The sequence below is a fragment of the Podarcis liolepis genome (assembly GCF_965112155.1).
Source record: "Podarcis liolepis genome assembly, chromosome: 5".
Lineage (NCBI taxonomy): Eukaryota > Metazoa > Chordata > Lepidosauria > Squamata > Lacertidae > Podarcis > Podarcis liolepis.
In genome coordinates this window covers 46,731,232-46,755,259 of record NC_139556.1, presented here as the reverse complement: position 1 = coordinate 46,755,259, position 24,028 = coordinate 46,731,232, and the positions used below count along the sequence as shown (strand labels likewise).

General features: G+C 37.8%; 2 protein-coding genes across 5 annotated transcripts in view; one reads left to right on the top strand and one right to left on the bottom strand.

The window, feature by feature from the left end:
* The window catches only part of FANK1 (fibronectin type III and ankyrin repeat domains 1), a 31,824-nt gene extending 10,628 nt beyond the window's left edge, over positions 1 to 21,196 (top strand). For 2 of the 4 annotated variants that reach the window (XM_083506229.1, XM_083506230.1), the window contains exons 2-11: positions 82 to 259; positions 1,717 to 1,841; positions 4,495 to 4,576; positions 5,779 to 5,853; positions 6,850 to 6,915; positions 9,641 to 9,806; positions 11,609 to 11,752; positions 14,251 to 14,328; positions 14,436 to 14,480; positions 14,569 to 14,793. In XM_083506229.1, coding sequence (XP_083362355.1) covers positions 82 to 259; positions 1,717 to 1,841; positions 4,495 to 4,576; positions 5,779 to 5,853; positions 6,850 to 6,915; positions 9,641 to 9,806; positions 11,609 to 11,752; positions 14,251 to 14,328; positions 14,436 to 14,480; positions 14,569 to 14,655 — 1,046 coding nt within the window. In that variant the 3' untranslated portion in view covers positions 14,656 to 14,793. Of the gene's footprint in view, positions 1 to 81; positions 260 to 1,716; positions 1,842 to 4,494; positions 4,577 to 5,778; positions 5,854 to 6,849; positions 6,916 to 9,640; positions 9,807 to 11,608; positions 11,753 to 14,250; positions 14,329 to 14,435; positions 14,481 to 14,568; positions 14,794 to 17,556; positions 17,670 to 20,143 lie in introns of those variants that run through there. The other 2 variants (XR_014526899.1, XM_083506228.1) reach the window with 2 other exon arrangements.
* The window catches only part of ADAM12 (ADAM metallopeptidase domain 12), a 201,723-nt gene continuing 194,524 nt past the window's right edge, over positions 16,830 to 24,028 (bottom strand). Inside the window, exon 23 of the mRNA XM_083506123.1 lies at positions 16,830 to 23,901. Within this exon, the coding sequence (XP_083362249.1) occupies positions 23,841 to 23,901 (61 nt within the window). The 3' untranslated portion in view covers positions 16,830 to 23,840. The remainder of the gene's footprint in view (positions 23,902 to 24,028) is intronic.

The following is a 24,028-nucleotide window of genomic DNA, read 5'->3' as shown; positions in this document are numbered from 1 at the left end:
AGTGCTTATGCAGTCCTAGCCATATTCCTGTTTGAATCAAGATAAGTGTCAGACATGTGAAATGATGTAATTCATTTGTAGGAAGACATTCCATCTCAAAACCACGCCCTCCAGTTGTAGTTGTACGCCATGTGAGCCACCACAATATTCACCTTAGTTGGGACTTGGAAGAACAACGAAAAGGTCCTCAGGAACAATGGTTAAAATTTTCAGTTGAAGAAGAGGACACAAAGTTGCATAAATATGGTCTAATTTATACGTAAGTGAAGTTGTGCTGCCCCCACCCCGACAAAATAATTTGAAAGCTTGGATAACAAAGCTGACATACTTAACATAAATCAGTGGTTCTGAAAATGGTCTTTGTGGTTGTAGGTGTAACAAGAGTTTGTCAATACTTCCATGCACTGCAGACTCTTCCCCTAAATCTGTACATCTCAGTGAAGCAAGTACCACTCAAATGACTTGAAAGGGGAAGGTTCTATAATCATGGAATCAAATCATTAATGGGTCTGACTTGTTGCTGTTGGATCCCGAGTGTGGACCACATGACCCTTCTTCATCGAGTAGTTCTCTTGTTGCTTTTTGTGGCTAAAGCATAACTCCTTCACTATTTTACCCTTGTTTCTTTTCTTCTAACGTTATGATTTAATTTGTAAAAAGTTTTCTTAATTGTTGAAAAAGTCAGTACATTAAACGATAAAATTGATCTTCCTCTTGATTTTCGGGGGGGAGGGAGTTTTATTATCAGTTACATTGAGCATTTGGAGAGGTGGTTTATGTGTTGTAAAAGTAAAATAAATAAATTGACTGCAGTGCTACATAAGCTACCAGTGGTCCCCTGACTGCTCTGATGTTTGCTCTGAGACATCATACGTTCTGTTGTCATCAGAAAATTTCTATGTAGAGTTTGTCACTAGGTGGCAGAATTAGACTGTTTGAATACTACCTATTTCATCATATGTCAAGCTACATATCTTATACTATAAACAGTGCTTTAAAATTTAAAGCGTTCTGAGCGTTCTAGGAAACAATCTCTTTACAATGTCAGACAGCTTAGAAGGATTTTTGCTTTTTAGTTAAAGCAGTAGCACATGGCAAAGTAATGGTAATACTGATAGACATTTTTTGGTATTCCAAATATTATACGAAGACATTAAATTAAAATATTCAAACCTGAACTTTTGCCCTTGAAAAATGTGCTGGGAGTATATATTTGACGACATTTATGTAGATGTTCTAGTTCTTGTTTTTGAAGACCTGAAGTCCTTGGGTGATATCCAGCGTAAGTCATACTCAGAGTAGACCAGTTGAAATGGTAGATTTCACAGAGTCTACTCTGAGTATGACAGATATTGGCTATCACCCTTTCTTTTCTTTTGGGTTTTAAAGTATGTACAGCTTAGGTATTCATGTAGGCTTGAGAAAACTTTGGATTTGTATGTGCAGTTAGGGCAAATGAATTTGCAGATGGATTCACAGTGACACAACAATAATGTGGATTTAAAAAGAACAATTTTGGCACATATTTCCCATCTAAGCAGATGGTTTTTTTTCCCAGTGACCTTCATACGTTCACAGTTACAGGTGTTTGGGAGTCAGTTTTTAGTACCATTTGTATTTTTAATTTAATTTTAGAGTTAGTCTTGTATAAACAAAACATTTGAAAATGATTTAAAAAAAATTTTTTTTGGGGGGGGGAACATTACTCTGTTTTAGGGGATATGCTCAACAGCATGTGGTGGAAGGTCTTGAACCTAGAACAACTTACAGATTTCGACTTAAAGTGACAGATCCTTCAGGGGAGTCCGCTTACAGTACACCTGTTTGTGTAACCACAACAAGTAAGTTGGCAATTCATTGTTAATTCTAAGTATGCACAATATAAATTTGATTTCTACCCAATGAAAATAGCTATTAAATGGAAAGCAGAAGTTTATTAAGTAAATCTAACATGCAGCACTGCTCTCAATTAAGCGTTTTTATGCAGTATCTTATTTGGGATACATTTTAAACCTTTTGCATTTGCTATTTCTCACTGTTATCTAAAGTGGGGGGAAACCCTTATCTTAAAATGTTTGCTTGCTTTTTTGATGTTTTCTCGCTATTCAGCCCTTAGCTGCCCAAATTAGAAAACAGGACAAGAAACCTCATCAGTTTCATAAAGTCCCCATGCTCTTTAATGAACTGAGCTAGGCATCCAGACAGTATTGATTATTTAGGAATTCAATCTGCAAAAATATTCTCTGTGGTGATCCCACAATGAATCACTACATCTGGGTGGCTAGCTAAAATCCAGCCATTAGGAACAACATGTACCACTTTGTGTCCTTTTGAAGATACATATCTAGTAAGAAGCGTGCTTCTTGGCAACAGAACTGCTTGTCCTGGGAGTTAAGAATGGAGTGTTGTATATTCCAGTCCCCAAGAAATCCATGCACCTCTCCACACTCCCTGAGTTGGGAGTAAATTATCCTGTTGAAATCAATAGACTTCTGTATTGTATCAAATAGGTTCACAGCCAAAAGCTTGCAAGTGATTCACTGATTTCCCATTGTGCTCTAGCCCATGGTGAGCTATCCTATAACATTTTAGTGAAAGTATGGCTGAATCCCTTTGCCATTGCTTCCTGTGTAACCACCAGAAGCCCATTAGACTTTAGCATCTTAATATAACATGCTCACATTTGTCCAAAGGCCGCCATTCCTGAATTGAAACCTTGTTCTGAAAGCAGTGTGAGTTTTCGGGGGGGGGGCGGGGCGGGAAATAATCCTATGAAAATTAGGGTAAACATTACAGTTTGCATTGGAAAAAAATCTGATACCTAGAGAGTGATCTAATTGAGCATGCTTATTTTACTTACATTCAGTTAACAAAGCAAAACACTTTGAATGTACAAAGCTTGCCAAATATTGTATCAGCAATTGGCACCCATTCGTTGTTACTAATGCGTTTATGAAATGGAAAATTTTCCTCAGGAAAAGAAAGCATTGGAAAGAATTCTGCCCATCATTATCTAGAAATATGTTACGTGTTTGGCATGTTCATAGTTCATTTTAATATTGCACTTCACATAATGTTTGCTTTCCAAATAGCATAATGGATTTGGATAAAAATCTGAATTGTAAAACCAGGATTTTCCTATACAATGTACAGCTTTATTATATGTAAATATTCAAATCCATTCATATTCATATTTCATAGCTTCGTTGTTTTAATGTGCATATTAGGAATATGCACATTAAAACAAAATGTCTCTTTTGGTTTAGCATTTGCATTCAGCTGGAAAAAGCCTTCATAAATCAGAATGCAAGTACTTTGAAAAAGGGTGTGATGCTGCTTCTTTTTTTCCTCAGGTAAAATACAAGAAAGTCCTGTTTAAATGAGGCGTGCAATTTTAATCAATTGGTCCCTAAAATAGAAAGACAAACAGCTGCTGCCTGTTAATTGGAGAATGTCTTCACCAATGAGTTCATCATTTATTCAGTTTCCAATAGAGCCTTCAGTTCCATAAATAAAATTCTTATAGCCACATTAGAATACATTGCTCTGTTCATCTGCAACCCAGTACCATTTTATGAAGGATTTATTTCAGAAGACAAAAGCATGACCTTCACCTATCCAGATTCCTTTTGTTTATCCAGTAATCACATTTATTGTGTGGACACAATTTTAATGAGTAACTATGTCAACCTTAAGCTTCTTGTCTGAAAGTTTTATGTACTGCATATATATTTTAATATAACTTCAAAGAGAGAATGATTGTACATTTTAAATTGTTTCTCTTAGCTTTTGGTTCTTTTAATTATTTGCTCCTACACACCCAAATAATTGTTTTTGAGAACTGTCATAGAGGTAAACTATGGTCAATATGGGAGCAGCATGTCCTTAATAGAAAAGGTCTCCTCAAGACGTAATAAAGGGCTATAAACATAAATTGAAATAAAAGCATACACCTGTTTTGTCCAAATGCATTATTCATATAACAACCCCAATATGATTATCCACTCCATATTGCAGATGGTGGGGAAGGCATTAGAACTAATGGGTTACCTAAGCCCTAAAGCTACCTCAGGAGTTTGTGATTGAGGTGAGATTTGAAGCAGGGATTTCCTCACTAACACCTTTTGCTACTCTCCCCCCCTTTTTTTGCAATGCAGAGACTCAACAGTGTGCACAATATTTTAGATGTTGTCATTATTCATGAGTGTTTATTTGAGAGATGGTGCCCAGGTTTTAAAAATAAATAAACAATCATCTGGGTTTTTTGTGTTGTGTTTTTTTTTAAAAAAAAGATTTCAAAGTCACCTTTGAAAGATTTCATCTTTCTGCTAAACAGTGATAAAAGGTCTATTGTTTAATTTAGGAACCTGGGAGGTGTCCAGATGCTGTTCTGAAAAATGTGAAAGCTAGTTATTTGACAGCATTTTAATAGCTGACAGATTACCAGCAAAACAATTTTTTATCCATCCTGCTTTCATGCATTGTTTTCTTCAGGTGAACCAATGAGTGGAGACCATCTCCATCGTGCTGTTAGCAGAAATGATGTAGATCAAGTCCTTACTATTCTTAAAGGAAGGTGAGAAACGATTCACCTTTTAAAATCTTCATATCTATGTAATAATGAGTGAAAGATAATGACAATTGCATGACAAATTGTGCTCTGTCTTAAAGTGTCATTTTTCCTGTCACCTAAATATTAATGTTAAGCTTATATGTTAAGCTCAACGTGATAGATTTCTAATTCCAATTTAAGCTGTTACAGAAGTGGGTGCTAATATGTGTGTGTGTCTGTGTGTGTCTGTGTATAGATATATATAGATGTGCGCGCGCGCACACACACACACACACACACTATAACATTGACCCCTGTGTGTAAGTAGAAGGCAGGCATTCTGTATAACTGACAGTTCCCTTTCCTAGTGACAGCACTAGTGAGAGCCAATGTGGTGTAGTGGTTAAGAGTGGTAGTCTCATAATCTGGGGAACCGGGTTCACGTCTCTGCTCCGCTGGGTGACCTTGGGCTAGTCACACTTCTCTGAAGTCTCTCAGCCCCACTCACCTCACAGAGTGTGTGTTGTGGGGGAGGAAGGGAAAGGAGAATGTTAGCTGCTTTGAGACTCCTTCGGGTAGTGATAAAGCGGGATATCAAATCCAAACTCTTCTACTCTATCAGAAAATGCCACTGCAAAAGGTCCTCAATCCTTGGGAATGATTTTTCCGGGGAATTTAGAGGTTGATATAAGAAATGGGAGCATAAAAATACCCTTTCATGGGGAAAAAACCATACTGTGCTTCTTGGATCTAAGCCATATAATTCTTTTAAGTTATGAAAGGCAGCAATGATCCATGAAGTTGTGTGCTGAGGAGCACTAATCAAGGCAGACTTGGTGCTCTTGTTTTTGGGCACTACAAGGTGAGCAGCAAAGACATGAAGATTACTATATGAGCATTGTTCAGCTGCTGACTGGCCAGTGCATGGTGTAAAATGTGGGCCATGATGTCAGTGGCCCAGTCTACTTGCTTGTCAGCAGGTCATAACTGCAGGGTGCTGACCTAGTAGGTTCATAGCTTCCTGCCATCTTGCAGTGCCTATAAGTAAGAACACTGTGCCCCCACCTCCTCCATTGGGACACAGTGGTGGCAACTTTAATGGATCCTTACCACTGATGAATAGGCAGAATATGCACCTACGTACGTTGAGAAACATATTGGAGAAGAACTGTAGTGATGGAAATGTTTGAAATGATAACGAGTCTACTTTTTTCTTTTTTGAAAAGGCAAGTGGTGGTAGATACACTCAATAAACTAGGATTTACAGCGTTGATGGTTGCTTCACAAAAAGGATATACTAGGTAGTATTGTAATATTTCTTTTACCTTTCTTGTATGAGACTCTGTACAGATCAGAATAGTCAGTTACAGTTCTCATTATTTTTGTGGTTTGGGGTGTGTGTGATATGAAGTTGCCATTATCTGCTTGAAATTCAGGGATAGCTGATTGATGACCCATTGTAATATCTAATCGCAAACCAATTTTATCTGGCCCTCCACTAACTACCTAATCCCTCCCCCAGCAAAAAAATTAAGTAACAAGATTCCCCACTTCAAACTCCTCTCGCTCTCTTTCATATTGTATGCATTATATGTATTTATGCATATTATATGTACTGCTATGCCTGGGCATATATGATTCATTACTGTGAATGTTTGACTAGACAGCAACAATTTTATTATGGGGTATTGTAATCACTGACAGAACAGTAGCCTTCAAAACTGCAGAAGGTGGCCACCTCTCCTTTCAGATGTATTAATTTTGGGGGCCCCCCTCCAATTCATTCCTTAAATACTATTTTATAGCTACAGGCCTGAAACTGATAATTTATTTAGTGTTCAGAGTATGTTCTTTCACATTCATCCTCATAACACCACAGTGCAATGAATAATTATTCTTTGTTTTGTAGACTGAGAGCTAAGACTGAAGAACAGTGACTTGCTCTTGCTCAAAATTACCTAGTTAATTATAAACAAAGTTTGGCTTGAAACCAGAATTTTGTACAGTACTCTAGTCAATGGATCACATCAACTTTATATTCTAGACTGGGATAATGTGCTGCAGCAGTTGCTGTTGATTATAGTTGTATTGACTTACAAGGCAAGCTGTTAGTTGGTAAATAATTTCAGTGTGGCATATGAATTTGCACATGGTTTGAAGACAGTGGTCAGTTTGCCACATAACAATTTCTTACTATAGCAGCCATCAAAATTGGTACCCTAACTGAATATTCTTTATATGTCCTGGCAAGCTGCTAGTTGCTGAAAAATAATATAATGCAAATGTTTTCTATCTAGACTTGCACAGATTTTGGTAGAAAATGGAGCAGATGTGAACCGGAAGAATGCCAGTGGGAAAGACAGGTAATAAATGCAGTACATTGCCTCATCAGATAACCTGGCGGATGTTGATATTGTGGACTTAAAAAGTATATTTAATGTAAACCTGTGTCCATGGGGAGGAAATGTCACTGGGATACTGTCTGCATCAGTAATAATGCCTTAGCTAATGCTGATCTGAAATGGAACTCTTAATTTTGCAGCTTTTGTTCCCTGACTGTTGTTGATACTTTGAGGCCTGGGCAACACAATGCTGCCATTCTCCCACCACCTGTTGGCAATGGCAGCAGTACATACATAGCTTAGCCCAGGCATCCCTAACCTTCGGCCCTCCAGATGTTTTGGACTACAATTCCCATCATCCCTGACCGCTGGTCCTGTTAGTTAGGGATCATGGGAATTATAGGCCAAAACATCTGGAGGGCCACAGGTTGGGGATGCCAGGCTTAGCCTAACATTCTGTATCGGAGCTTGACATCATTTCTCTACTACATGGTCCTTGATGGTGATGGGAAACACAACATGACATGGATGGAGGAGCAGTAAAATGTGGAACAGCATGGGTGCAACATTTGTGTACAGCAACAAAAAAAAAGCAGATTAAAATTATTATTTTGTGGGGAGGGATTGGTTTTAGAGCCCATAAACCCTCAAATTTGGCCCATGTGTGGCACTTCAATTTTCCTTGGAATGAATGATAGCCATTAATTTAAATGGCAGAAAGTAAAGCTATACATTCAGAGGCACAAATGGACTAGGCTGAGGCTGATAACTGAAATGAGAAGCAGGTTTCTCTCTTCTCAGGTGTTGCAGATTGCAGCCCATTTATAATGGGAGTGATGGTTGTGACAGCCTCTCCTGACACTACTCTGATTTGGGTTCTGTTTCTTGGTTGGTTGGTTTTTTTACAATCAAACGGTATATAAATGTTTACGAAATAAATATGAAAATAAATTATGAAATTGGTTATAACAGTGTATGACATAGTAAAAACTGCTTATGTATATATAGCATGAGATATATTTGCATTTGCATTATTTTGTGGAATGTACTTTTGCTATTGTATGAAGCTTGTTAAAATTTGCTTTAGTTGATTGTTTCTTTAAATACCACTTTTGTATGCAAAGGGCCATTGTGCTCTTTCCCAAATATTCAGTCTGTTTAGTGCATGCAACACTCTTACTGTCCAGGAAGGACTTTAAAGTAGTAAAGTAAGCCAATAGATACATATAATTTAGGACAACCAGTCAAATTAGCAAGTGAACCATGTTCATCAGCCAGCAGAATGAACTTCTGCTCAATGGGACTTCCTTTTTCTCTCCTTCAAACAAATGCAGATAGAAGCCCTGTTTTAGACCTTCCGCTTTCAGCCCGAGAAGGTCAGGGACTCAGCAAGCAGGGATGGGGTTATAGGGAGTATGGTTGGCATATACACCCTATCCAGGCAGAATGTCCAGCCAGGGCTAGTTACTCATTTTATGGCCCAAATCAATAATAGTGTCTGTTGGGTTTCCCCAAGTGTTTAATAAACAACAAGGGTGTTCCGCTCTGTTTTTTTAAAAATAATTTCTGACAGAATTAGTTTGATAAATAAAGTTATTTTACTATCTCCTCAAGACACGTCCTTATCAGAGCCTTTCCTGGACCACCTCTAGCCTCAACTCACTGCTGATCAGTTGACATATCACCTACTAATTACTAACTTTTCATTTGCCCGCACTTTGTCTTTCATATCTGTTTTGGCAGTCTAATGTCGATCCTAAACTATTCAGGCAGTTTCTGGGACTGGCATTTGGTGTGGATTGTACTATGTTGAGAGTACCATGTTGAAAGTATCAGCAGTATATATAAAAGAATCTTCCTGAACACAAAAGTATGGTGATTTTCTAAAAGTAAATTTGTCCAAAGACCTCCAAAAAGATGTCAGCATATAAGCAGCAGCAAGAAATAAGATACAATAACCCATAGAATAACAATACAATTTTTTAATAACTTGGTCTATGAGCCGGTTAATTTCTAGTATTACTTAGATATCTACACAAAATCATGCAAGTTTTCTTCCCAATGATATTTTAAGTTAATCTGAAAGGCCTGCTTTTAAAGGTGTTTCATAAGTGGTACTAGATGTCCCTGGTAATGCTGGCTGATGTTCTGTGGTTGGGAAATCGTAAATCTTACACTGAAGTCAATATGTTGTGTCTTCAGTTGATGTCTAGGATTTTGTTCTCTATGGAAATATTAAAATGAAGTAATGTCTCAAAAGATTCAACAGAATCCTCAGTGATACACACTGAACTGCAGATGTTAGCAGTTACTAGGAAAATGTTCTTTTGGTTTTTTCTTTGGCTATTTTTGCTAACCCCAGTTATACATTTCACAAAAGCCCTTATTTTATATATATAAAGGCTTCTTTTACAATTATCAGCCCATTTTGTCCATCTGGACAATTGGATATTGTGTTTTGGTATTGTACTACCATTTCCTTTTAGCACTGTGAACAAGTTCTTCTAATAGCTTGTTTACATATACTTTATGTAGGCTTCAGATTTACTAGTAATATAATAGTGATTATATCAGTGGTCATATAACATAGCAATATACAGTCATAAAATGGTGTTTAACAGAAAATTAACCAACTTAGAAGAGTATTTAGACTAAGGTGTGGCTCACATAAACAATACTTAATTTTCTATAAACTGCAAAATAACAATGTTTTATGTGTTAATAAGTAGTGTTTTTTGTTTCTTAGTTTAATGATAGCTTGTTATGCTGGTCACCTGGACATTGCTAAGTATCTCAGATCCCAGGGAGCTTCTTGGTTATCCAGAGATCTTGGGGGATGTACAGCTATGCACTGGGCTGCTGACGGAGGACATGTTGATGTTATTGAGTGGATGGTCAAGGATGGTTGTCAGGTATGGTGTTCATCTACATACTTTGAAGCAGTTTATCAGATGTGTACATGCCACTGTATATAGGTGTGCTGTTTAATCATTATGGAATGCTGCACCAGTTGTTGCCGTAATTTCAAGGTTATGAAGAAATTGCATTACCTGCTTTAAAAAGCTTGTATATAACTTTAATAGTCATTGGTTACTGTATTTGAAACTAATCTTGTTTACGTAAGAGGATACTTGGTGGAATAGATTCAAATGACCAAATAAATACATTCTAGGTTTGAAAAAAAGTACAAATTTTGGTTGAATCCAGTGTGTACCTGAGTGAAAGACACTTGTGCAATGTGACTTTCCCATCCTGTCCTCCCCACTGTGATCTTCTGTGCTCCCCACAAAGCTATCCACTCTGACAAGCTGCTTCTATACTATTTTTTAACATTTCCACTGTATTCCTCTGTGCCACATCCTTTCCTAAGGATTTTCCAGCCCTCAGGAGAGGCATTTGAAAGGCCCAGAGGACTGCAATGGAGAATGGAGGTCCTTGAGCTTGTTTGGAGGTTCTAGCAGGGGAGCGCAGCTATCGTATACCCTTGACCGAAGAACGGTACACTCCTATCTGGGATGGTTGTCCTCTTCCACCAAGTGCGCAGCTTCAGGAGGGACGCACATGGAGCGGTGAGGGAGGAAGGGGACACCCGCCTAGACAGCCAGATCAGCTGAATCAACCCTGGCAATCAATGGGGTGATAGATGTTGCAGCCAGATCGCCCTCACATCAAACATACTCTATCTATTTTCCAAAGTTTGGTGAATTCTGATCGTGTGACCCATTTGTTCTCGGTAGATAAAGGCAAACTTTCCCCTGTTGTCGGAGTCACCAACAAGATGATCCCTGAAATAATTTTTTAAAACCAGGAAAAAGAAGTTCAGTTGAATATATACATTATTGGATTGTATCCAGTACTGTTTTTCATGGGCAGGGTGGGCTTCTTTTTATACAATAGGACTCTACCTCCCTATCTCTACACCCCTGCAGCTTCCTGTACACCCTGAAAATCTGCTCTGGAGTGTTGGGAACCCTCTGGGACAGAATTTTAGGGTATTGGGGAACTGCAGTCGAGTAAAGTGAGTGGAAGTCTGCTTGTACAATACTTGATTCCACCCAGTGTATTGGAAGAACTAATAAATTAGGAATTATAATACAAAATGAACATCAAATATTATGTTAGAGTCAATTTGAAAAACACAAACACACAAATTATAAGTGCAACACCTGCAAATGTAACAGGGAAATAAATGTAAATTGTAAGTTAAAAATATGGAATGAATGGGCATTATCTTGACCAATAATGCTACCACTGCTGTTGCTATTACTACACTTTTATCAGCAGCATGCTGTGCACTCTGCAGATAACAGTAATGACACCCTCCTTGCCAAGAAGTGTTCAATCAAAATAAAATGGAGAGGATGAAACTGAAAAGCAAAGCTGTATTAAGGCCAGTGAGTCTGTAAAATAAGACTGAATTTGGTTACCTGGCGGAAGAAGGCCATGACAATGTCAAGTGGTCTAGGAATGATTTTATGGAAGGAATAGATTTTGAAGTGGGAGCATGAATTGGGCTGATAGATAGAAAGGGCTAAGGAGGCTGCTCCAGGCATCAAGAACTGCACAGCATGAGAAATAAATTGCTGGAACAAGCAGGAAAGAGTGATGCTGAAGATAGGTAATAAGCTCAGCAAGTATTCAACAGAACAGAAATCTTGTCAATTTTCATTGAATTCATGTTTCAAGTATCAGAAGAACATCCTTTCTTTGACAGGTTGATCCTAAAGACACAGGCTTGGAGTGGACTCCGCTGATGAGACTATGTGCAATAACAGGAAAAGCAGATGTGGCCACAACTTTACTAGACGCTGGAGCTGATGTGAATGTAAAAGATAAGGATGGCAAGACACCTCTCATGGTATGCTCTGCTGCTAAGCAGTGTGCTGGTATATTTTGGAATACACTGTGCAACCTCATAGAAAAGTGCTGTGTGAAAAGCAACTCCAAATCCAGAGTTCTCCTTTTTGTACACTTTCCCCCAATATTTTTGTAGTGCACTAGAGTTTATATACACTATACGTGGTGGTTTTTGTGGTGCAAGTCTCCAATTAAAAAAACCCAACTGTGTAAAAAGCATATGTTAGTGAAAAGTGTGCACAAAAATATGTATTTATGAGAAAAATGCACAAAAATGCTTTATGTTAAGGAAAATTGCTGGCAAATGTGTATATTAGGATAAATGCACCAAAACGTACACAAATTTTCAGACAGATGCAGAAATGAGGTGAACTGAAGACTGGAAAAAATAAGAAACTGAAATCAACAGGTTCATCCACTCCTGCCACCAATACAATGTGGGGCTGCGCTAGACTTGCTGCAAGTGATCTGCACAACAGTCCATGGAACTGCACTAATATATACATACTCAAACTTTTGTCTGCTCTTAGAAAGGTGTTTTGAACTTACTTGTATACTATAGAATGAGGCAGTTAGATGCTTTGCTCTCAAAGATCTGTAATGTATGAAACTGAGTTATTAATCCTGCCTGTTCCCTTCAACAAGGTTGTGTTGGTATAATTTGGGTTTGGGTGTGAAGCTTGTTTACCTGGTTGTCTGTTTACCTGAGAACTACCTGCTCATTCCACCAGTTTTCTTCTGCAATGTGAAACATTTTGATAAGGTGGTGTGTCAAGAGGTCTACTTAAGAAAGGCTTCTAGGTACTAGTGCTCCATACTATTCCCCGCCCCATGGAATATATTTACTGTTATGGAAAGCCTTTCTTGCACAGATGACAAGTCCTTTTTCATTCACTACTAATTTTGCCCACAGAATGCAGTGGCTGTGCTAGAAGCCTTTTTACCTGTATTGGGATGACAGGAGGATTTTCAAAGTAACACTTCACTTCCCCTTTGATTTCTCTTATTAAGGCACTTTATCTCACAATCTCTTTTCTAGTTTGGTGCATGAAATGAAGTACGTATGAGCAAATTCAAATGTTTCTTTAATAGGATGAGCCCTCTTATTCCTTCATACTTGGAAATTCATCTTTCTGAAGTACTGCATTTGTATTTGTAGATTCTATAAAGATCAAAATGCTCTGTTAACATTTTCATTCCAGTCAGCACACAGAGAGAGCGAGCAAGTACTTCTCTACCTTTACAAACAGGTGTTTGGGATGATATTTTAATGATCTGTAGAAGCAGGTGTATTATTGCCAAGCTCTAAAGGCTAATATTCAGATCCTTCATGTAAAGGCAGACTTGAATGCTGCAGTAGAAGATGGAGATCGTCAGAACTCCAGGAGAGCCTAGAGAAGTTCAACATAGTGAAGCAATGCACAAATGACTTGTAGCAAATCACTCGACTATCACTGCTCCTATATGCAAAATTCTGGTCAGGATTATATAGCTTAAGGTCACCACATACACTGTTTTACTATTTATGTAAGGCATCTATATACCACTTAATAATTAGCATTGCTAAGCAGTGGGCATAAACCTAAACTAGACGGAGAATATAATGATAAAAATTCATCGTAAAACTGAACACAACCCCTATGGGTTGCATTCAGCTAAATCCTACTCAGTCAGCCCTTTGAAATTAAGATAGTCGTGTCTATTAACTTAGGTGGATCTACCTTGAGTGGGACTTGCATTTAATACCACCTCTGATATTCAGTGGTGTAAACGTAATTTGTTTCATTTGTACACTACTATAAATGTGTTGTGCAAAATACACTTGGGGTGCTATGACTGATGGCAGCTTCTTGTTAAGTGCACAGATTCACCCCCATGCAATGGTTTGTAAGGCCCTTAGATCTTGAGTTCCGGCTGCTAGGCCATGTTTAAACTTCTTTTGAAAGCTATTTAAAAAGTTTGGCATACTTGTAGTTGGTTGATGATAACATTGTCAAGAGAATATTTAAATATAGTCAACAAAATTAAAAATAAAGCACAGACCCTAGCTGTCAGGAGTATAGACCAACCCAGTCCTCTGTTAATGTTCTAGCTGCTTATTCTAAAATACACACAGCTATGTGGCTGTCAGATACGTTTGCGTGTATCTCAGTACCAGAAATGAAGATGCATTTGTTACATTCCTTCTAAAAGTGATACCATGCCAGTTCCTCATAGAAGTGGTAGTAGCTTTGACATTTACTTCTCATCAGTTGGAGGTTGCTCAAACAGTAACTTTCAGAGTTGGAACACAACAGTGTTTGGAGTTTATTTCCAAATTTGGGATGGTGTTCTAATATTGAGTAATCCTTGCATTGTGTTAGTAGGTAATCTGTGTTGGCTTTCATTGAAGAAAAAGGTACCAATTTTTCTTTTCTCCAAAATATTTCCAATAAGAGAACAAGTTTATTTTATGCAAACACCCAACTATATATAATTTCCCCCTAATCTTATTTCCAGGTGGCAGCATTAAATAACCATGAAGAATTGGTAGCATTACTTCTAGAAAGAGGAGCAGATCCTGATGTTAAAAATGAGGTAATAGCAGTAAGAGTAGCTTTTTCAGCACTTGTTTTACACACACATCCAATAACTGTTTAAAATAACAAAACTAACTTTTTTGGGGGGGGGGGATTTTTTTTCAGTTTGGCAAAGGTGCCCTGGAAATGGCTAGAGGCATGAACAGACAGGTATGGATATCTTTTACTTGAACTCATCTCCTGATTTCTATTCCTTAAGCATTTTATCCTCATTTGCTATTTTCCTTCTCTTTTTTAGAGTGTGGTTTCAATAATAGAAGAAAGGAAAAGACAATTAAGTAATGTGAACGTGGATTCTTCCCCATCCTCTGCTACAATTGTGTGAAGCAGACAATTTGAAGCCTAATCTTACCTACGAAGGAGGTCAGGCCACAAGGACTAAATCCTAGTTGTTTTCCTTTTTCCTAATTAGCTGTTACACACTCTTGGGTGCCTTGATTAAAATGCTAACTTTGCTTCTCCAGCATTTTTCTCTGGCGTTTAAATTCATCTACATTTTAGCAGCATTATTTTCTCATTATGGTCAGTTTTTGCAGTGATCCTATTTTTTGCTCTTCTGTCCTCTTGTTCTCATGCTAGCAGCTGTTCCTGTTTCATGCCCTTGAGTAGTAGCAGTCACTGACGTTAAGGGCAAAACAAGAACATGCCATAAATTATCATGTAGTTTGCTGAAGAATGCATGGCTTCTCAATAAATAAATAGGTGGCATAGTAATAATAATAATAATAATAATAATAATAATAAATAACAAATTTTTATTTATACCCCGCCCTCCCCAGCCACAGCAGGGCTCAGGGCAGCTAACAAGCAATAATAAAAACAAGTTGAACGAATACAACTTAAAATACAACATTAAAATATTGAAACATTAAAATATTAAAATGCAGCTTCATCACAGGAGGAGAAAGGAAAAAGAAAAAAGAAAGAGGGGGAGGGAATCAAATTGGCTCCAAGGCAAAGGCCAGGCGGAACAACTCTGTCTTACAGGCCCTGCAGAAAGAAATCAGATCCTGCAGGGCCCTGGTCTCATGAGGCAGAGCGTTCCACCAGGCCGGAGCCAGTGTTGAAAAGGCCCTGCCCTGGCTCTGGTTGAAGCTAATCTAACTGCCTTAGGGCCCGGGACCACTAGGGTGTTGCTATTTATGGACCTTGAGGCTCTCTGTGGGACATACCGGGAGAGGCGGTCCCGTAGGTACGAGGGTCCTTGGCCGTGATGTAGTAGGCCAAATGGCCAGGGCGGGGGAATGGAGAACAGGATTGGGAGCACAACATTGGAGGTGGGGCTTAGCGCTTTGTCTCTGCCATGGCCCCAGTGGGAGTTGCGTGCATGCGCGTACTCTCTCTCTCTGTCTCATGATTCACAATGGGGAAAATCTCCCGTTATGACCAATGGTAGCTTTACTCCCAACAATATGATGATCCCATTTTGACACCCCCCCCCAACAGTTATATATTAAAAAACAAAAATCCCAAGGATGCCTGGGCATACTATGTAATAAAATAATTACGTCTAGCTTGGCTCCAATGCTAAATTCTTTGGCTGTCCTTGTGCAGTGTAACTGGTTTTTGTAGAGGAGAAAGTAGGTAACAAGATAATTGGGAGAGGGCCAAATGAGCCACTGTCCATGGAGTGGCATTCTGCCACAGTGACCCTGAATTCCTAAGGCTTGTGCTGCCACACTAAAGGAATGACTCCTTGCAAATGCAGAATGGATTTTATGCAATACTTGGAAAAGTGTGAGTTCAAAGTGATGGAATAAATGCCATTAAGGACTTTATATGCCAATAGTATATTGAACTTGGTCTGGTAAGAAATTGGTATTTGTCCAAGTTCCTTGGCCACCTCATAGATGCACAGCAAGCTGCTCATTAAAATCAGATTCTCTCAGAGTAATTGTACATGCAAATACTGCAGTTTTTGTTCGGAACATAAACACACATGAAAGAATTCAGAATGTTAGTTGGTGAGGATAGTGAAACAAGCTGGTTCAAATGGCTCAGTTGGTTAGAGCATAGTGCTGATAACACCAAGGCTGCAGATTTGATCCCCATATGGGAAAGCTGCATATTCCTGCATATTCTTGCATTGCATGGGGTTGGACTAGATGGTCCTCAGGGTCCCTTCCAACTCTACAATTCTATGATTCTAAATGGCAAAAAGCTGAACAGAATAACAGAAAATCCATTCTAGAAACACTGTATTTTGTAAGTTAGAGTCTAATCTTTCTGAGCAGCACAAGAATTATGATGACATCAGAACCATCAACATAGCTTTTTTAATATTAAAATAAAATAATAATAATAATAATAATAATAATAATAATATTGACTCTGTACTTGCTTGCAGTAAGTACACAAGTTGGAGGAAATCAACTTTTTTGGGAGATGTGTGTGTATAGGATTGCAGTCTTAATAGCACATTCAGGAGAATCTTATGAGATTATTATTTTAAATGTTCCCCGTTCTTTGCAGACAAAATAAATTGTCCCATACCTGGTCAACAAAGTATTCAAAGTTTTATTTCCTCAATAAATTATTCCATTTTCAAAACCTTTTAATAATTGCAGAAAACACAAATCAGTACATAACTAAGGATGTATTTACTGTTTATTTAATACAGAATACTTAATAGGGAATAGATTGTCCTGCTATTGAAACATGTTTGTAGGCTCTTAACATGTTACTGCAATAATCATTACAAAAAAGTGTATAAAAGTAAGGCAAACTGTTACACAGTGCATTATGTAGAAAGTTTTAGCAAACTGACATTTAACTGAAAGCATTATAAAGGTATGGTTCATAAAAATTAATGGCTTATGTCACTCTAATATTCATATATAGTGTGCTAAATGGATTACAATTAACAGTCTTATCACCACAGTCTTAAAAACATCACATGGAAGAAAGTCCCACTGAATGCAGCTAATGGAACTTAACTTCCATGAAAATGTATCAAGGATCAGGTTATCAGCAGTTAAAATATCAGTTGCTACTCTTAATGCAAAGAGTGATAGCACCTTTTGTTCAGAGTCAGTCCTGATGGCAATTCACATTGCATTTTATATGCCTGCTTCATGCTAAAAGAGATACCTAAATGTAAACTATAACAGAAGAATAAAAGGACTGAAATGTCTTTGCTTCCCAGGATGATACAGGAAATTGTAATCGTAATACAGGAAACTTGCATTATCTTGAGTAATAAAGACTATGTATTACATTGGTACAGTTACCCTGTGATGATAATTGCATGTGATTACAACATAGAAGGGATATTCAAATAAGATTTATTTAAGGGTTGTATACCCCACGCTTTAACAGGTTCCCAGGCTGGCTTACCAGGTAAGTTCAATTTGGTGTTTTTCCCCATTAATGCATTAACAAATTTATTATTTTATTATATATCAGGAAATGTAAATCAGATTGTATAATTCCAAGAACATTTTTGTTACATTAAAAAACCTACTATAAACGGCAATAGTTAAAAATGCAAAAATATGTCATATGTGCCTGATTAAACCTGCAACATAACTAATTTTGCACCTTGATTCACTCTGAGTGTGCAATGAGAGCTTATTTAGAAGCTAAACTAACTTGAGGAAGAAGCATATCTGATGGTTTAAGGTGGGGTGGTTAACCTGTGGGCTTCCAGTTCTTGATGGACTACAACTCCCACCATCCTTGACCATGCTGACTTGGGCTAATGTAGTTCAACAGTATCTGCAGGGCCACAGGTCAGCTAGCCCTGATTTAGGGGCTCTTGACTCATATTTATTTCTTGTTCAAATTAATTATGTAAATATTCAACGGATCTGGAAGCACATGGAGTTCTCAGTTTTATGTAAGCAAAATTATGAACAAGGAGGGATGTGGAAGAGAACTTGGGATTTTCTGTTAATTTAAACAACAGTATTGATACAGTAATATTTAATTACAGTACTTAACATTTATCTAGCATTCAAAACACTCAGTGTAGTTTGGGTAATTCCTATAGGGCTGTTCCTCACATTGAGGGCTTAAGTTGATTAGAAGTGCCTTGCCTAAGGCTGCCTAAGAAGATTGTGACTGAGGTGATGTTTGATTTGGAGCTCAGGGATTATGCAATGACAGGTCAGAATCAACAGCTTCTGAAACAACTTTGGACATCTCTGTTCGGAGTAATGTAAGCAAGACCCTACCAGTGAGACAAAGATCAGGACTGAGGAGAGAATTAGTTATCATTATACTAAGAAATATACAAAGGTTTCAATGAACTGAAAGAGGCTCTGGTCTGTTTCAACACTTGCTCAAAATCTGTTCTGTCGTGTCTTGTAATGGTTCAAAGTAGTTTAGTTGTGGTAAACCACAACTAAAACTATTGGCCATAATCTAGCACTGAGAGCATGCAGCTGGCCTGTGTTGGGGGTGGGGAAGTCTTTCCCTTCCCCTGGCTCATCCAGAATTGCAAATAAGCAAGCTGCAGTAAAGCAGCAAGTGTTATGAAACACTTAGCAGATGTCTTTAGGTAATACCTAGGATCTGACTGATCACGGTGCAGGAAAGTAATGTATATCTTGGTAAGACTGGCTAGTGAACTTTTCCTTTTGCCAATTTACTATAATGACTTTTGCTTATTTGCTTGAGTCAGCTGCTGCTCTTTTGCTCTATGGTTCGCCTGCTCTGTTTATGGCATACCCTAGTCTTAGGACAGGGAGTTAAAGTAGAAAAGGCATCTAGGTTCGTCCAAGACAATATTTTGTGATTGCTCTGTGAGAACAATGTCTAATATCTGAGAATTCACAAAATCATTCTAAACTAAACTATGCTACTCAAAAAATCAACAGATTCTTTTCATCATTGAATCATTCCTGGGTTTAATTATTTGTTTATCTGCCATGTCATCCATGTTTACAAGTTGTGGTTACCGATGCTTATATGAACCGAAACTGTGCAGCAATGATCACTTTCCTCCCTCTACCACAAGAGACACACAGAGAGAATACTATTCGACTTTGCAGGGAAAATCATAACTTCTTGGTTGGCAAGTCAGTCACTGCAGCAGACTTTACTTTGTAGGAGAATAATCAACTTTCCTTTGAGACATAATTGTTTTTACCTATTTTTTTCTGGATTGCTACCTGATTTTGTTAGGAGGACTACAATGCATGCAAATCAAGTGGCCTAAGGTTTCATAATACAGGTAAATCGAGAGGCAGCCCTAGCAAAGTGACTGAGCACATGCTCTATATACAAAATGTTCCTGGTTCAGTTGAAATTATCTGGAAGAAGGGCTGGGAAAGTTCCTGAAGTAATTGTTGCCAGTCAGAACAAGCAGTCCTGGGCCCAATGGTATGACTAGGTATAAGCAGCTCTTTATGTCGTTATATGACACATAAATCTCAGCTTACTGAAATCTACTGTGCATGTTAAAGTCGAGAGAGAATATTGTGTTTGCCATTGAAGTGTGCTTCCCCAATCCAGTAATTTTCTCCAAATCACGTCAGAAGCTCCCTGACATGAAATGGTTTTCCTTTCAGCTGAATGTGCCAGCCCATAGGGACAAAAGAAATGTGCACAGTACTAACATTGACAGTGATATGAGAGCTTTTTCTGTGCATTGAATTTCATTTGGATTTGTATCAGGGTGATGGCTTGTAGACCAGAGAAATTTAAATCTGTTTAACATTATAATGTTAAATATATTTTTATCAAAATAAATTCCATGCCTTAAAAAGAATGTAGGTTCATGTGTGCACAGTAATATTAGTGACTAAGCCATCACAGATTAATCACCACAGATAGGAAAATTCTATTACACAATATCAATTCTGTTACAGAATATCAAGTGAAATACCTTTCATCAGAGACAATTCTTACATTTGGCTGAGAGTGAAGAACTGGTAAGTGATGATACATCCAAACATGTATGTGTGAATCAGCCTTAACATGTATGAGATAAACAATTTAACTCCACTGAAACGCAGTGGGCCTTCAGGGCTGCATTGACTGCCTTTCGTTTCACTGGAATGAAAGCATACATGACCTTATCTAATAACGCAAAATTGTTTGAAAGGTGCAGCTGCTGCTTTAAAATGCTTAATTAATTAATCAGATCTCTGATCCACTCTTTACCAGTATGTCTTAGGGCAGGTTACCACTTTAACAGACTGTGTGTTGCTTCTCCTTGCTGACTCCACAACAAGAGGTTCCCCTTGCTCACATCACAGTAAGAGGTTTAAAAGCATTTCCTAGTGTGGGAAGCTGATAGATGCAAAAACAGCCCGAGAAAGCAACCTGCCATGAAATTCAGGAGAAACCTAGTGTTTGCTGAAGGCTAATAAACATAAGTATTTGCATTCAGCTTTGAAGTAATCTTGCCTATTTAAAAGGTATGTTACAATCCTTTGTGGAAATATTATGACTGTTTTGTATTATGTGCTGACTAGCATATTGTATCTTTAGTCCTGACATATACTATTTATATGGCCTCACCTATCTCTCTCTGGTTAAAAAGATACTTATGCATGACTAGTTTTACCATGATGGGGATGCACATTAAAATGCAAATTGCACTGAAGATTTGCAGTGTAAATATATGAGAGCAACAGTCAGTTACAAATTCTGCTGCATGTTTTGATGCTCTTTACCCAGTAAATGATAAACATAGGGAAGAAATAGGGAAGAGCACCTACAGATCCATATGGTGATATGCATTTAAAGCCTACCAATCTGATTTCCATTTTGCACATGCAGTGGTACATAGTGTGAACTGAGCTAGGCAGAGGAGGATCATGTTCCTCATGTGAAACCACCTGCCTTTTGTAAAGCACAGAGTGTTCATTGATTGAACAGTTCAGTTCTTAAATAGTATTGCTTTAGCTCTTTCATGATCAGGAATAGAAAAAAATAATGTAGTGATTAAAAAGGGAATTTACAAACCCCAACATCTTTTTACGGCAATCACGCCCAAGGATTTGATTCCTGCTAAATAAAATAAAATGCTACTTTAGTAATAATCAAGTTGGGGTTTCTTATTAATGGCAGTCAAATGAAACAACATGGAGTGAAGAAGTAAGGTGCTGTTAGAAAAATAAACTACTCAAGATGCATGAAAGGTAATTTAAAGAGCCCCAACAGCACCTGCCTTTCATTTAAAATGAAATGCCAAATCCTATCTTTAAAAAGTTGAGTGCTACCATCATCAGCAACTCTCCTCATTTAGCATAAATGTTACATTGACATTTTCCAGAATGTCTTATTGTGTAATTACTGATACTATAATTTATATCATATGCAAGCTTCAGGAGCAAAACTGTTTTCTGTGGATTCTTTTTTGCTTTATTGGTTTTGTTTGTGATGTGGATATATTTTATTTGCTTTGTTCATAAGCATGACTGTGTGGTTGCCTAGTTACAGGGCAAAGTAATTGGGAAAGTTAAATTACTTACTGGAAAAAGACAAAAGGTCTTCAAGTTCTGTTTCTCTGTCTGAAGAAGCACAGACACTTTGGATATTAGCACACTGCATAGGCAGGAGTAATGGCCAAAGGTTTGGTGCTGGAAATAGTTATATAGTGTGGAACAAATAATTTGCCAACATTATGTTGATATGAAAGAGAATATGTAAGGTGATTTTCTTTTGAGGGGTTGAAATGAGAGTATCACCAATATCAACTGTGGTATTGGTTCAATACTCGTAAAAGGGAGGGAGAAAGGAGAATAAAGCTAGTTCTAATTGACTATTATGAATATGACAGGGTTCCCCCCCCATAAATATCCTGAGCTGTAGGTGGAAAGGAGTCCATGTCTGGACTCCCAGTTCTATCTGGGCCATCCCAGTTGCCCCCCCAGCTTGGGCTTTCAAGGCTTGCTAGCTTGGCAGTTTGAAAGTTTATAGCCTTGTTTGCTGAGTACAAGTAAAATACGCATGCTACATTAGAACGTTTTCTAGGGCATCAGAAAATTTCAAACTGAAAAATCTCCTATGCAAATTCTTTTAATTCCAATTGTTTCCAGAAAATCCACAGCAATGTTGCTCAGAAACAGGAGAGAGACGAGGGAAACCCAGTAAACAATCTCTAAATTATGATCTACTGAACCACATAGTCTTTGTGTTGCACTGAGAATGCAAATTGCAGACTTTTTAGTGCAATTAACGCAGAAATCATGTACTACATCCAACAAAAACAATGAATTTAAAACTGTCTTGTACAATATAGTTTTTTTAATTAAGAAAACATGCTGAAAGCCTATATACTCTCTTGAAATACAGACTTTCAGTTAGTTTCAAACAGCTATAGCAGGCCTTTTAAGATTTAGAACACTGAGACATGACACATGTGGGCAGATGTAGGGGTTTTTCGCTGTATAATAGGAGAAATAGTTTGTGTGATCTGTTTAAAGATTTATCGAAACCGGTGGGATTATAACTTGAAATCTGACAACTGCTCAATGAGAGCAATAATGAGAGCAAGTACTAGAGTTGAAGTGAACACTTCTGTGAAACTAGCTTTGAAAGCTGTTGCTGTGGCCCTCAAGGTCAAATATTAGAAACTTATTTGGGGCCAGAGTTCTCATCAAAATGAGAATGCTGATTTCTGGTAAGTCTCCAGTGGATTGGGGGTGCTGTGTGTGGCCCCGCAAAGGGTGCCCACCGATAGATGGGTGAGCGATGACTAGCCTTTTGTTGAACCACCAAGTTGGCTGGGGTTAAGTATTGTGGTCAGAGCACAAGTAACTACTCTAGTGCTGTGTCAGCAGATCTATCCCTCTAACCAGGGTTTGGCTGTGCACAGGGATCAGGCCATTTAGAATTTTTAGTTACATCACACAATGATAAAGGTCTGGTTGTATAGGAAAAGCATGTACTTTGTAAAATCTGAATTTTTATGCAGAAAATGTACATCTGTTTGATGATAGAGCCAGTACCTAAGACCTGATAAACCTAGATATTTAGGTAATTCTTCGTTTTGGCAATTATTTTCTTAACCTTCCTTGAAAATACACCCTAGAAGTAATATTTTCCATCCATAGAAGTAATATTTTCCCTCCAGATTCTATTCACAAATATCAGTCGCTAGCTTTTGAAATTTCACCTGTCTCTTGGTTTCAGCAAAGTTTCAATTCAGCTTTAGTCAACATTCTTTATAGGAACAGGTCCAAACTAAATAAAATTTGAGGCGTTTGTACCCAACATTGAGAAATCTGTAATGGATGGTTCAAGACTGTTTAAACATCACAAAAATGGCTTCCTTCCTAGGAAAACTTGGTTATGGTGAAACAATATCTACTACAGTGCTCTGCACTGTAATAAATATTAAATATAAATTAATAATTTACAAGTACCTGAGCAAAGAAGCAAACCACCTTCACACAGCATAGCACCAAAGGCAGTAGCTCAGAGTTCTTTAAAATAATGGGTTTTGAACATTAAAAATTCTACCTATTGATATAAAAATATTGATCTCCAACTGGAGATGAAAATAGTGCAAAATTCTGTCTTCACTTTCCAGGATACAAATGATGTTCCATGTTGTCATTTCATATAGGCAGGATTGCAGGCTCTAGGCATTTGAGGTGGATGTTTAGGTGCAGGCCTGTTTAAGAAGAGGGTCAGAAACAGAATAATAAAATTAGCAAACATGCTAATTGTGGAGCAACAGAAATTAAGTATAAATATCTTGGCTTTAAGGAATTGTTACAGGATCTTTGGAAAATAGGAGC